This window comes from Lepidochelys kempii, chromosome 6 (genome assembly GCF_965140285.1).
Source record: "Lepidochelys kempii isolate rLepKem1 chromosome 6, rLepKem1.hap1, whole genome shotgun sequence".
Lineage (NCBI taxonomy): Eukaryota > Metazoa > Chordata > Testudines > Cheloniidae > Lepidochelys > Lepidochelys kempii.
In genome coordinates this window covers 23,024,141-23,036,561 of record NC_136385.1, presented here as the reverse complement: position 1 = coordinate 23,036,561, position 12,421 = coordinate 23,024,141, and the positions used below count along the sequence as shown (strand labels likewise).

The 12,421-nt window shown below is 37.0% G+C and overlaps 1 protein-coding gene across 2 annotated transcripts in view; it reads right to left on the bottom strand.

Moving 5' to 3' along the window:
• PHRF1 (PHD and ring finger domains 1) overlaps positions 1–12,421 on the bottom strand; it is a 45,166-nt gene that overhangs the window by 28,751 nt on the left and 3,994 nt on the right. For both annotated transcript variants that reach the window (XM_073347124.2, XM_073347123.2), the window contains exons 2-6: positions 7,841–7,949; positions 7,320–7,439; positions 4,536–4,780; positions 3,289–3,372; positions 2,005–2,129 (exon numbers count right to left, since the gene is read on the bottom strand). In XM_073347124.2, the coding sequence (XP_073203225.1) occupies positions 2,005–2,129; positions 3,289–3,372; positions 4,536–4,780; positions 7,320–7,439; positions 7,841–7,925 (659 nt within the window). In that variant the 5' untranslated portion in view covers positions 7,926–7,949. The remainder of the gene's footprint in view (positions 1–2,004; positions 2,130–3,288; positions 3,373–4,535; positions 4,781–7,319; positions 7,440–7,840; positions 7,950–12,421) is intronic.

Below are 12,421 nucleotides of genomic sequence, written 5' to 3'. Positions count from 1 at the left end.
ACTTCAAGGTGCTTTGGAGAAATTAAAAGCAGTGGAAAGGGTAATAGAGACATCAACTTGAAATAATGCTGGTTTCCAAGGATTAAAATAAGTGGTACTGTTGGAATCTTTACTTTGCCACACATCACAGACTGGATCTGCCTCTTAAATCGTGTAGTTTTGAATACCCGCTCCATATCAAACATAATCCAGGCATTACTCAGAGACGACTAACGTCTGCTGAAGTTTTCCACAATATCACAACCTTGTGTAACTGCACAGGCTAGGAGCTTCACATGCTCTCAAGGTTCACTCATATAGAGCTGTCTACACAACTGGGGCCCAAGTTTGCAGTCCTCCACATAACGTTTTACAGAGGCGCATATGTCCAGTTCAATTTTTAAGACAAAAAATGGGATAATGCTCATTCCATAATAAATATTTTAAAATGTTATTTGCCTAGCGATTTGAATTACTAGATTAAATTGTCTCATCAACTGTAGTCAACAGAAGCTGTACCACTGAGCTTTTTAAGATTATGCAACTCTGTTCCTTTTATTGATTCTACTCCATTTTCAACACCATTAATACAAGACAGCATAGCATTAGCTAAAGTCAGGATTGTCAGTGAAGTGTTTAATCTTTTGATGCAGCTTCTACTCAAACTACATGGCTACAAGACAATCAGTTTTGAATGGATTTTCTCCAGTGAATTACTCAACCTAAAAAGCTAAATGCTTGGACTGAGTTACATGCCTGAGGTTATACATTGTATTAGTGGCTCTCTCCAGCACAGATTTAAGACAATATCAACTATCAGATTAGTATGTTTCTATAATTGATGCTTTTTGCCACAAAGGAAAGCCCTCATGCAATTCTTACACATACAGAAAATCTGGACCTGTTTTCCTGGAGCATGTGACACTTTCTCCATTAAAAGAGAAGGATGACCCTATATATGTGATTACAAGCTATAAAGGGTGAACAGTGAACAAAAATGGGAAATATAATTATTGTTCCTGTTTCAGATCACTGAGACACAGGTAATCTTAGAAGTTAGGAGACTTAAAATTTGAAGAAAATAATTCTAGGTTTCTTTAGGACTTATCCTAGCCACAGCGTCCTACGAGAGAAAGCTAGAAGAGATGAAAAGCACTTTCTGAGAACAAAGCACTGAAAAAGTTGTAGTTCTGCAAAGAACAGATCTTTCTAAGAGTGAAGCTTATTTTGAGAAAAACAAAATTAGCTGAGATGCAAAGTGGATGAGGTATTATCTTCTATTGGACCAATTTCCATTAGTGAGTTGTCTCTCTAATACCCTAGGACCAACATGGCCACAACAACACTACATGCAAAATTAGCTGAGACAGTCACTTAAAAAAAAATAAAATCAGAACACAAAAAGTGAGGACAGACTTGCACAAGTAAGAATTTGAGTTAAGTTAAGAGTTCTACTTATCAAATCTTATTTTGTTAGGAGTTCTTTAGTTATAAATATTTACTATATTTGTTCAGTGTTTCAGCAATATGCCTGACTTTAAAGTTTCTACCTCCCAATCCCAACCATGAATGAATGTTTAAGTTCCCTGGGGACTATAGACTGTGAAGGCACGAACAAAGCTATACTTACTGATATCCATTCAATTTATTAAATTTCAATGGACAGTTTTGCAAGGTTGATACAAGTGGTGTAACAGCTTTAAATCTTTGCATGAGACTTTAGCCGCAAGCTATATTTGAATACCTTGATGCATCTGTATTCAAATATTTAAAATAAGAGTATTTTTTAAATTGCCTTAAAGATACTACCTTTTGCTTATTCTAAGTAAGGAAAAACAAGAAGAGAGCGAGGAGAAAGGTAAATAGACCCTTTTCCTCTCCCACTATAATAATCTCCTTGTTATGAATGGTAGCCCACAAATATTCAGTACTGAAAAACAGCTGTGAATTATAACCACTTCACTCCCTCAGAGGGAGCTCTTTGTGACCTCAAAGGAACTAACTCAGGCCTTCAACTCTTCTTACCCTGCATCACAGCCATCACACAGCAGCAGGCGGTCTTCTCTGTCACTTCTGCCACACACCTCACAAAAGGTTGGATCATCCTCCCCGCTATCACCATCCTGAGCTTTTGTATTCTCAACAGGAATCTAAACAAGAGAGTTTCACATTTTAAGTAGAAGCTTCTGTTCTTTTTATCCACCCTGTTACATCAGCAACAATAGTAGTTCACTGCTACAGTGACTGCCTATTCTACCCTAATAGAACCTCCATTTTATTCAAAGTATCTAGAACATGATCGTTTATGAGGTAAGTGCTACAACTTCCACCATCCATCTTCCTTATTTATGGGAGGTTTGACTGGATATCATCAGCAATAGAAAACTGCCATTTAAATCAACACATTAGGTCACAATTCTGAATAAGACTGAGATGAGAAAGGCCCAAGAGGTGTATAACTAAGAAAACTTCAAGTTTAGATGCTTCTGACTTCCTTGACATTAGTGGGATGCCACAAAGAAACACCCCTGGTGGTTATGAAAGTAGCACTATGAGTTGATTATTTCAAATTAACTTCACATAAACAGATATGATTAAAATAAATGGGAAATATGGTAGTAACACAGTAGAAATACATAAACTATCTTATGATAAGATGCCACCAGATCCCTAGAATTCTGAGAGAGGTTCTGTCTTCAAGACGGACAGTATGATGACTGACATGTTAAAGAAAAACGGACAATGCTAACTCATCAAGACCACAGATTATTAGAAGTTATCAATACATTGAACCTCTGGTGCTAGGAATTGAGACTCCATTATCTGATCTGTCATCTCCTCTTGCACATCTATTTACCAGTACAAAACAGTGCTAATGGGAAGAGTTCCATCACCTTATCTCTCCACATACAAATAGGAATAAACCCTGGTTAAATGTATTGCAGCAGCATGCACGCAGTTCTAGGCACTTTCTACTTAGTCAAAGATGGTCTCTGCCCAGAACAGTTTACAATCTAATTCCTTTTTTGCAAAATAGGTAGTTATGAAAGTTAAACATACCATATTCCCATTCCTTGTGACTTAAATAAGGCACCACACTTTGTGATGTGCCATAACTAGTATAGTTAGATAAAAGGTTTTAAAAAGCTAAAAAACAAACTTTCCCAAAGAAGTGATCAAATTAGTATGGAGGCAATCAGTCTAACAACTGAATATTAAATAAATCGTATGAGAGAAACATAAAATCTCTGAATAACTATTTTCTGGTTACATGGACTTTAGTTTTTTGAAGGTTAGTAGATGGCCTACCTTTTTTAAGATTTCACCACCAAAGCGCACCCGAATGCAAATATATTTAAAGAGGATTCGATCCACTGGACAGGAATTGGCATTCTAGAAGGAAAAAAAACCAAAATTTAGTACCTGTCCCATCAGTTAGGGTCATATGCAGAGTTCTCAACTCAAATCAGTTTTAAAAGGGCTGTTTCCATTTACTTGTGTGATATGTACCATCGTAGTTAAAGGACTAAACATCTACATTTTAAGTTTGCTTTCCTGGGTTTATTCCTTGACTGCTGCAACTTACACCAGACTTGCCAGACTAGAATCTTATTTTGCAGAAAAGAACATACTAAATTGTCTAAGTTAGCTCTAGGTCATTTAAATGTCCACACAAAATTGCCGAAGTGGTATAACCATTTTGCCAAACGTTTCCTTGGAAAAAAAAAACCAAAAACCCTGCTTTTTTTAAGACATGCAGACAAGCTTTTTTGAGGTTGGGAGTGGGGCAGAGTTAATGAGACAATGATAGCTGAAGCAGCCAATCAACAATTTTAAAATGTTGAAAAATGTTACTGAGTGCAAACACTACGTTTCTGTTTATTTGTTTAATTCTGGATTAAGACCAAGTAAGTTTCAGAGCAAATCATCTAGTCCGCCTTCTTGTGGCCCTTCCCTATGCTCAAATATGTAACAGATATTTAGCCTGATTCTGCAATAAGCGTGCAGAAATTCCGCTGAAGTCAGTAAAAATTCCATACAGAGCAGCTATGAAACTAGGCTCGTAACATGCATGCCTGCTTTTTAAACATGCAAGAAGTCACCCACTCACTCGGTAGTGACCTGCTCTACTATGCAAGAGACCTAAGATCAAGACTCTGAGCCCAATTTCTTACTTCCTAAAACAGAAGCCCAAGAGACAGTGGAGCAGAAGCAGTTTGTCATCTTGCCATCATTGCTCTCGATTAAATCTCACCCCTCTTTGGCCTTAGCTGCGAGAAGGGAACAAAAAGGGATGCAGGGAGACTGAATGGCTAGGAAGGGAAATAAGTTAACCCTCCACAAAATGTGATCGCTGCCAAATAAAGCAGTATCCAAGTTTTTGAAAATGTTTAATTAAGAAAGTGGATTTGAATATTCCAGCTACTTGCTGATATATCCTTACCATAACTCAATAGATCTTTACCAAGATATTACTGCAGGCTGATCAGAAGACAGACAGGTGTGAAAGCTTAACACGCTATCTTGGATAAAAGAAGATAAGAAAAAGGACTTACTTTAGACCACTCCACTATACAGTCCAAGCAGAAGTAATGGGCACAGCTCTCAGGAGTTCCAACAGCCTGATTCCTAAAGGTGTTGAGGCAGATGGGGCAGTTTTCAGCATCATCATCAGAAGAAATGTCCCCTCCATTTGTCTGTGGCGTTGTTTTCAGAGAAACGGTTGTTTCCCCAACAGCAGTTTCCATTTCTTCCTCTTCAGCATAGTCATCTTCTTCCTCATCTTCAGAATCTTGAATATCTTTAAAAAAAAAAAAAAAAGCTTAAATGTACTGCGGGGTTCCAGCATAGGAAGACACTAGTCCAGAAAGAATCCTGAGTGAGGAGATGCTTTTGGGAGGGAAGGGTAAGTACAATCTTTTTATCACAAGCCTAGACTGATTTTTCTCCCTCTACTTTATCAAAACACTAGATATTCCTTAAAAAAAAAAAAAAAAGGATGCTATTAAAGTCTCTCGGTAATCAGAGTTGTGATTAGTCTTGCAGAAGATTAAAAGGAGACACAGCAAAATAAGAAGTATATCGCTGGTGGTGGTGAAAGAGTATAAATCAGGTTGGTACCATTTTTCCATCACAATATTCAAAAAGAGTAGTCATTCACTTTTTCATAGGAACTCTAAAGGGTATAGAGCACAGCCAGACATTCCCAATCATTCCAGAATAGGAACAAGATTTTTTGGAAGCGACTAGCAATTTTGGGTGTCCCACCAGAAACATTAAAGTCTCGTTAAAGTACAGAGCACTCACCCTCCAAAAATATCAAGCCTATTAAGGTGTCTTCAGTGGTGCACCCAAAATTTGAGATCCAAAAATCACTAATCACTCACTAATTAGTATTAATTCTCATTCGAGGCAAATACCAGGGCATTTCTCCATCCACAATTTTTAGAGAAAGGTTAAGTGTCCAACAAATACATAATTCATCTTCAGAAAGGTTCCTAATGCAGTTATCAGATAACACCAAAATATTATGTAATACTTTCCTCATAAAACAGGAATAGCATATAGTGTATCATATATTTCACAGTCAAGGCTCAGGAATGACTATTTTAGAGGACTGATAAATATCTTTCTGGCACGCAGTGCTCAAATCAAATCTGTACTCAATCAATCTAAACAGAGTGACTTGGAAAACTCTGGTCCATTCAGCACATCTTGCAGGTTGTGGGGAAGAAATAATTAAAATCCTAAAATATTTGATTCTCCTGGTTGAACTTCAGTTTCAGTAAAGTACTACTCTACATAAGCAGACAATAATCACATAATTGTGAAATTCTATTAATTTCTCTCTGCTTCAGTTTGTTTGGTTTTTTTAAGTGAACATTATTAAGGCCAAACACACCTTGAAAAACCTGAAAAGTCACAGCATTTTATTCCCAAGGGTTATGCTCACAATTTTAGCTTTGTAACCTCATACTTACAAAAATCAAGTGTTTTTTGTAATAAGCTGTAGAATGCATTGCTGGCAATCTTACAGCATTTCCATATGCAACCTAGGGCACAAGTACGCCTCTAATACTTTGTTACAGTGCCACTTGGGCAAGCAGGTATTATTGCACTATACAAGATTCTGGTTCTTTAACGAATCCAGGCAATACTGCTTTTGTCAATTTTAACATATTACTTGGCAAGATTGGCCCAGCAGCAGCAGAGAACTGAGCACATTCCACAACAGCTGCAAGCTTTTTATTTTTTGAAACCACATGGCATTGTTCCTTTTAAGTTTTCTTAAATGTCTATTTAGATTGTGGTTGCACCCAGAACATGTTATGCACTTCCTAGACACAAAGGAAGACAATCCCTGCCCTAGAGAGAATACAAGCTATAAGGAGACAGACAGGTGGGGAAAAGGTATATAACATACAACCAGGAAGATTAGGACGATGCTGAAAGAAATTAAATATGTGCACTACAAGTGTAATAGTTGTTCACTGCATTTCTTTAACGAATTTCCCTAAAAAGCACTTAGCACAGATTCAGCACTTTCAGGACTTCAGTTAGAGTAGCTTGAGCACAGTCCATTTCACCAATACTTTCAGAATGACAGACAAAAATATAACCAGTCACTTAATACCTGCATGGATAGCTGAGTAATAAATGCAAAACCAACAAACATACACCCCATTTTACCACTGCCTGTAAAAGAAACTGAAGTTACAAAATCCTACTTTAGTTTGAGCATACAACAATTTCCACTGCTAGACTCTGAGAGACTCCTCTGCACCACTTATTACCTAAAATTGGTGGATTACTTTCCATGGTTAAGTTAGAGGTGTGTTTTGGTTCGTTTGTAGTTTATAAGCAGGGGGTCCCCTTCACCCTCCATAACATCATTTTGCCAACAAGGAAGTTACATTTGAATAGAAATTAAAAATGAATTGGGAAAAAACACAAGACTTCTGAATAATTAGCAGGTGCTAAGAGTACATTATTATTAACATACTATGGTGATAAGTGTCACAGAATATTTAATAAAAAAACATTCATTTATATGGCATGTGTAAGAGTGGCTCAAGGCCATTTCTTACCAAGATGCAGTTGGAGTAAGGGAAACAGTCACTAAATTCTACTTTATTAGCTTAAATACTAGCATTTTAGCCAAACAAGAGCCAAAAATGCTTAGACTCCTCTTTTAATGAATCATGAAAATGGTTATAAACATTGGATTTACATTTTGTTGCTACTTTTTGGAAGGAAAACCATAGCCCCAGTTTCTCTCTTCCAGCCATCAAAAACATTTGAGGTAAACAAACATACAAAAGCATGTTTAACAGACTCACCCTCTAAATCTTCATCTTCACCTTCTTCCTCATCCTCCTCACCCCCATCTTCATCAGTGCCATCTTCTTCCTCACTTCCTGTATCGTCTTCTGAATCCCCACTATTTCCATCATTGCTTTCTTTTAAAATGACAAAAGGGAAAACACTAATTGCATCTACTTTGCACGTGACCACTCAATAAGCATATACTGCAAATAAAAAGTATGTGGGATAGTCAAGTACGTATCAGAAATCCTGCTGTGCACAAATTCATATAGAAACTGAAACGACAGCTATCCAAGGTGCTTTTTGCAGCACATCATTTATTATCAAGCTGTGACGGCACTGTTCAGTGTTTAATTGGCTAGTAGTGTAAAAAAGCCAACAGCTGGAGGCACAGAACCTATGAGATGGCATAAAGATTTAAGTTTTTCTCCCCCAGAACAGATATTTATCTATAAATACTACTTATTTTGGATAGGCAAATACTATTTCTAACCAAAACGGAAAGTATACAAGTACAGAGAGTGGTTTGAGCTACCTGCTTCACTCAGGAGCACTAGATTTGGTTTTTTGCTTAGTGCAGCATTCTTGTTTATCAGTTCGTCCTGATTGTCATCATCCATTGCAGGGCATTGGGAATCAGCTCCCTGAAAAAAAGAAGACTCAAGTAAAACACACATTCTAAAAAGTTTGACAGCTCACTGTTTGAATAAGCATAATAATTTTCTGCTCAGCACACAATGAGAAACAGTGGCTCTAGAGAGGTATATACATTGTAGAGGATGTTTGTAAAATGCATATCATGCTTTAAGTGAAAAAGCCAAAATGCAAATCCCTCAAATGTGTAACTTGTTCCAGTTTTCAGAGATACACATTATGGGTCAGAAGAATGTAAAATTTGTTCCCAAATTTGTAGTTAACGTTTTTCAATCCTGCACCTACTGACATCCCTCTTGCTGAAAAGTGGCATTTCTGACAGCACCATAAGATCCCAAGATAAGACTACTAATATTAAAGCAGAATGTTAAACACTTCAATTGTTACTCCTTAAAAACAATTTTTCTTTGATTACTTATCACTTATGTAAGCTGGAAAAAAAAAAGGGTACTTATGGCACCTTAGAGACTAACAAATTTATTGGAGCATAAGCTTTCGTGAGCTACAGCTCACTTCAGCTGGAAACTGGCTTTACACTGGGCTCCCGAACTAGTCACTGACTGAAAGTGGCCACGCCCACTACACTTAAGGATACAAAATGTAACTAGAAACTTTGTTTTCCAATTCATTTCACCCATGATCCCCAGAGAACCATATTTTGTCAAGTAAAGTTTTAGAATGTTGTGATGAGCTAAATAGAGGCAGCTTTTTCTCAAGTTTGGTTTACACTTACAATTCAAAATTTCTTCGTTTGGGCCAGTGAGAACAAAAACAGGGAAAAGAGAGTATCCCATGTTATATCCAAGAGCCACAACTGTAAGGGGTTTTTTGCTTCCCTGGTTGTTAAAAGTTTAGAGTGGCAAGAAGTCAATTTGCGAATGTCAAGGGTGCTGAGTGGACCATTTATAGAGGAAGTTACAGATATCAGAGTCTACAGCTCACTGTATCCTTTGAAGGGAACCCAATCCTTGTACATAAGTACATAAATTCCAGTTCTCAACAGAATTCAAGGACTAATTGAAAAGAATTTATTAAAGTACCAAAGCACAATCTCAGTATTTTTTCCAGGACAAAAAACCAGGCAAAAGAACACGGTGTTTCAGACAGTCTAAATAAGTCTTTTCCTTGCACCGCTCCATAATGAGGTGTAACAAAAAACCCCCACAGATCCCATGACCAATCTTTCAAAGAAACAAGGAGACATGGTTTAGTGCACACTAATGCAACTAAAATTAATTGTTGTGGGTCAGTACAGGCTGGTAATAAACTGACAAACACTGAGTGATGTGCCAGGATACAAATCCATAATTAATGACAATCAAGCCATTGCTTTTACTCCACATGCTACGAGTACAAACTAAGAAACAAAGATTACTGTACAATTAAATATATTAATCTCTGGCTTGCTTACAGAAATCTTGTTTAAAAATACATGTGTTATGTCAGGATTCCTAGAGGCTCTCTTCAGAAAAGGGATATAGAAATTCTCCTATGAATGTGATGAGGTTCTAATTAGTTGCCTTGTTCTCCCTCCCACTGCGAATAATAGATACTAAAATAAGCTCTGAAACATCTCAGCGCTGTATGTTTCATTGAGATGCTCATGATGTGCCCTGAATTACACATCTTCACTCAGTCATTTCCTTTTGAAGCCATGTAGCATAACCCTGCACTAAATTAACAGCCTTAAAAATGCAGGTTTCACTAACCCATAAGACTAAACTATAAAAGCACTCTTTAATGTTAAGTGAAAAAAACAAAAAGTGTATCCTTAGTCAAAAGTTCCATTGACTTCAATGGGAATCTATCCTGAGTACAGGATTAAGCTTCTAGATGATTTAGTAACAGGGGTGTTTAAAAAACATTTACATTTGATGAAGACTGAATCACTTTCAGCCAAAGTCAATCAAAGTGATGTAACTGAAAGGATAAGAAGCACCTTAAAACTGCTAGTTTCCATTATCAGTTTTTCAAGTTTCAGTAGTGCATATTTATGTATTTAAAATGAGTCTCAAAGCCATCATATACAATATAATTAAATACTACACTAGTTGCATTAACTATACAACCATAATATTGTGGTAAAGTTGGGAAATTCCAAAGCTAAGATTCCTAGAGCAACTTTAGTCAGGCTACATTGCTGAGGTGGTTAAGTTTCTTAGAAATTCTTGTTACATTTATAGAGTACAACTTGGAATTTAGTTAATATTTCTATTAATGTTACATGTATCATCACAAAATACATAGGACAAGCAATGTGGCCAAGTTCACATCACTGTAAGAACCTTAATATTTGTACTTCCTGACCTTTTATTTTAATTTTCCATCTTTAATCCCAATCCAGGTTGATGCATTTCCTCTTTATCTTTTGACTGTTATTATCCACACTCACCCTTTTACACAATTTCCAAACTATCAAAGGTCCAAAATTTTAAAGAAAATGTGAAAGTTATGGAATCCATAGCTAAAATTCAGCTTTATCATAAAGTTCACCTTCTCTCCTTTCCCCACTCTCTTTACAGCATGAACTTCCATCTTTTCTCTCTGTCCTATGGCTTACAAATGAACTTGAATATCCCTATGAAGCTTATTACAACAACAACAAAATCAGACAAGAAGTGAACTGGAAGAGTAAGAATCAAACTTTTAATGATAGTTCTAAGGAATGGTCAAGTACACGTCTTCATGATTTCAAATGTACATGTATTCATTCATTCTGTTGCTTTGGAATGACATAGCCACTAGTACTATCTTAATTTGTACAATATTTTCACTCTGCTTCTCCAATGAAAGGTATCCATGAAGTACAAACGCAGCCAAATTAGCCACTGTTACTCCAAAAACCTACCTGATATAACTGATGACACAGTTATGACCAAGGCCCCATTCTGCATTTGCAATGTACTCAAAACACTCAGTTAAGTTAATGGGAAGTTTGCATTAATAAAGAACACAGAATCAAGCCCCAAAAAAGAAAGTTTCACATAGGCATTTGCTCCATGAGAAATTTGGGATAGAGAAGGGAGAAGACACAGCCTATGCAAATAGAAGGTGACAAACTGAAGCTAAAACAGATTCTAGTTTCTAAAGAGAGCAAACAATGGAGTTCACAAAAAACAAAATCATACTCGACAGCTGCCCCTTAAAAGAAAAACTGACAACGACAATGCATTTAAGGAGCAGTATTTTCTCAATGGCTCAGGTCCATTGTTTCTGGAATTCAATCCCACTGAGCCTGAGCCTAGCCACTTTTAGAGCAAGAGGATCTTTTTTTCCACCAGATCTGGAGTATATCATTTGTGCATTTACATATGTTAACCTTTCACAACTGGAGATGCGGGTGCAAATTTGGTTTGGGCCACAAGTGAAGATAATTTAAACGCTGTCCAGACCCTCACAATTAAACATGCTGTCAGAAATAACAGTCTCTATTCTGGAAAGCAACAGTACTGGAATACCACACTCGCAGATCATGACGGAGACACACTAGCAGACTTTGTGGAGTAAGACGGAAGCTGGGGAAGCTTACACAGTGATAGTACTGTGTAAGTCAGAGCCCTCAGCATCCATCCACCACACCACCAAACCCAAAGAGACCTTCACAGCCTTCTGATGTTCACCTAACTCTGAAACTTGCACTCTGGATGTTTTCTGCTTGGATGTGTCTTGCCATTAAGTGTTGGTCCACTTGCATCCTGTCAACATCCCCAGTTACTCAATCTCACGACACCTGTTCATTGTGCCTTATCATTCTCCCCCTATGAGTCCCCTCCCTCTTTACATATTCCCATCATACTCTCCCAACCCCTTCCCACAATTCTTTCCCCTTACCTTCAAACCCAACAAATGTCTCAAAAAAAATTAAAGCTAAGAGGGGGAAGGTTGTTACTATTTACTTCAAATTCATAAAAAATACTGAAGTGCACCTCTGTGCATATAGTTTACGCACCCTTCACACAACCTGAATACACATCTTATGTACACCAATTTAAAATAAGCCCTAGAAATAATCACTCACACACACACCAAAAAAAAAAAAAAAATTCAAGTGGCTGTAAAAACATTTAAAAGATGAGCTCTGCAACATCTTAATAAAACATCTATATATAAAACAATAAGTAAATGTCAGCTGCCCAGATCACTGCTTGTATGCTGATCCTTTCCCTCACTGTTCTTCTGTCTTCATCTTTATAAACTGTGAACTCAGAGCAGAGACTGTCTTCTGTAGGTGTGTGTGCACAGCACAGTGTGAGGTCTACCATAACATACATCATAACCCCATACTTTCCTGTGAACGTTATTTATTAGTCTCAACATAGAAACAGAGTTTTAAGTCATTTACATTTAATTATGAAATAGTTAAAAAGCAATTTTCAAACTTGTACTTGCAAGAGGTTCTCTGAAGGAACAAAAGATTAAATGCTGAATGAATCTGTTTTGGTGGGAAAGGGGTATAATAGGT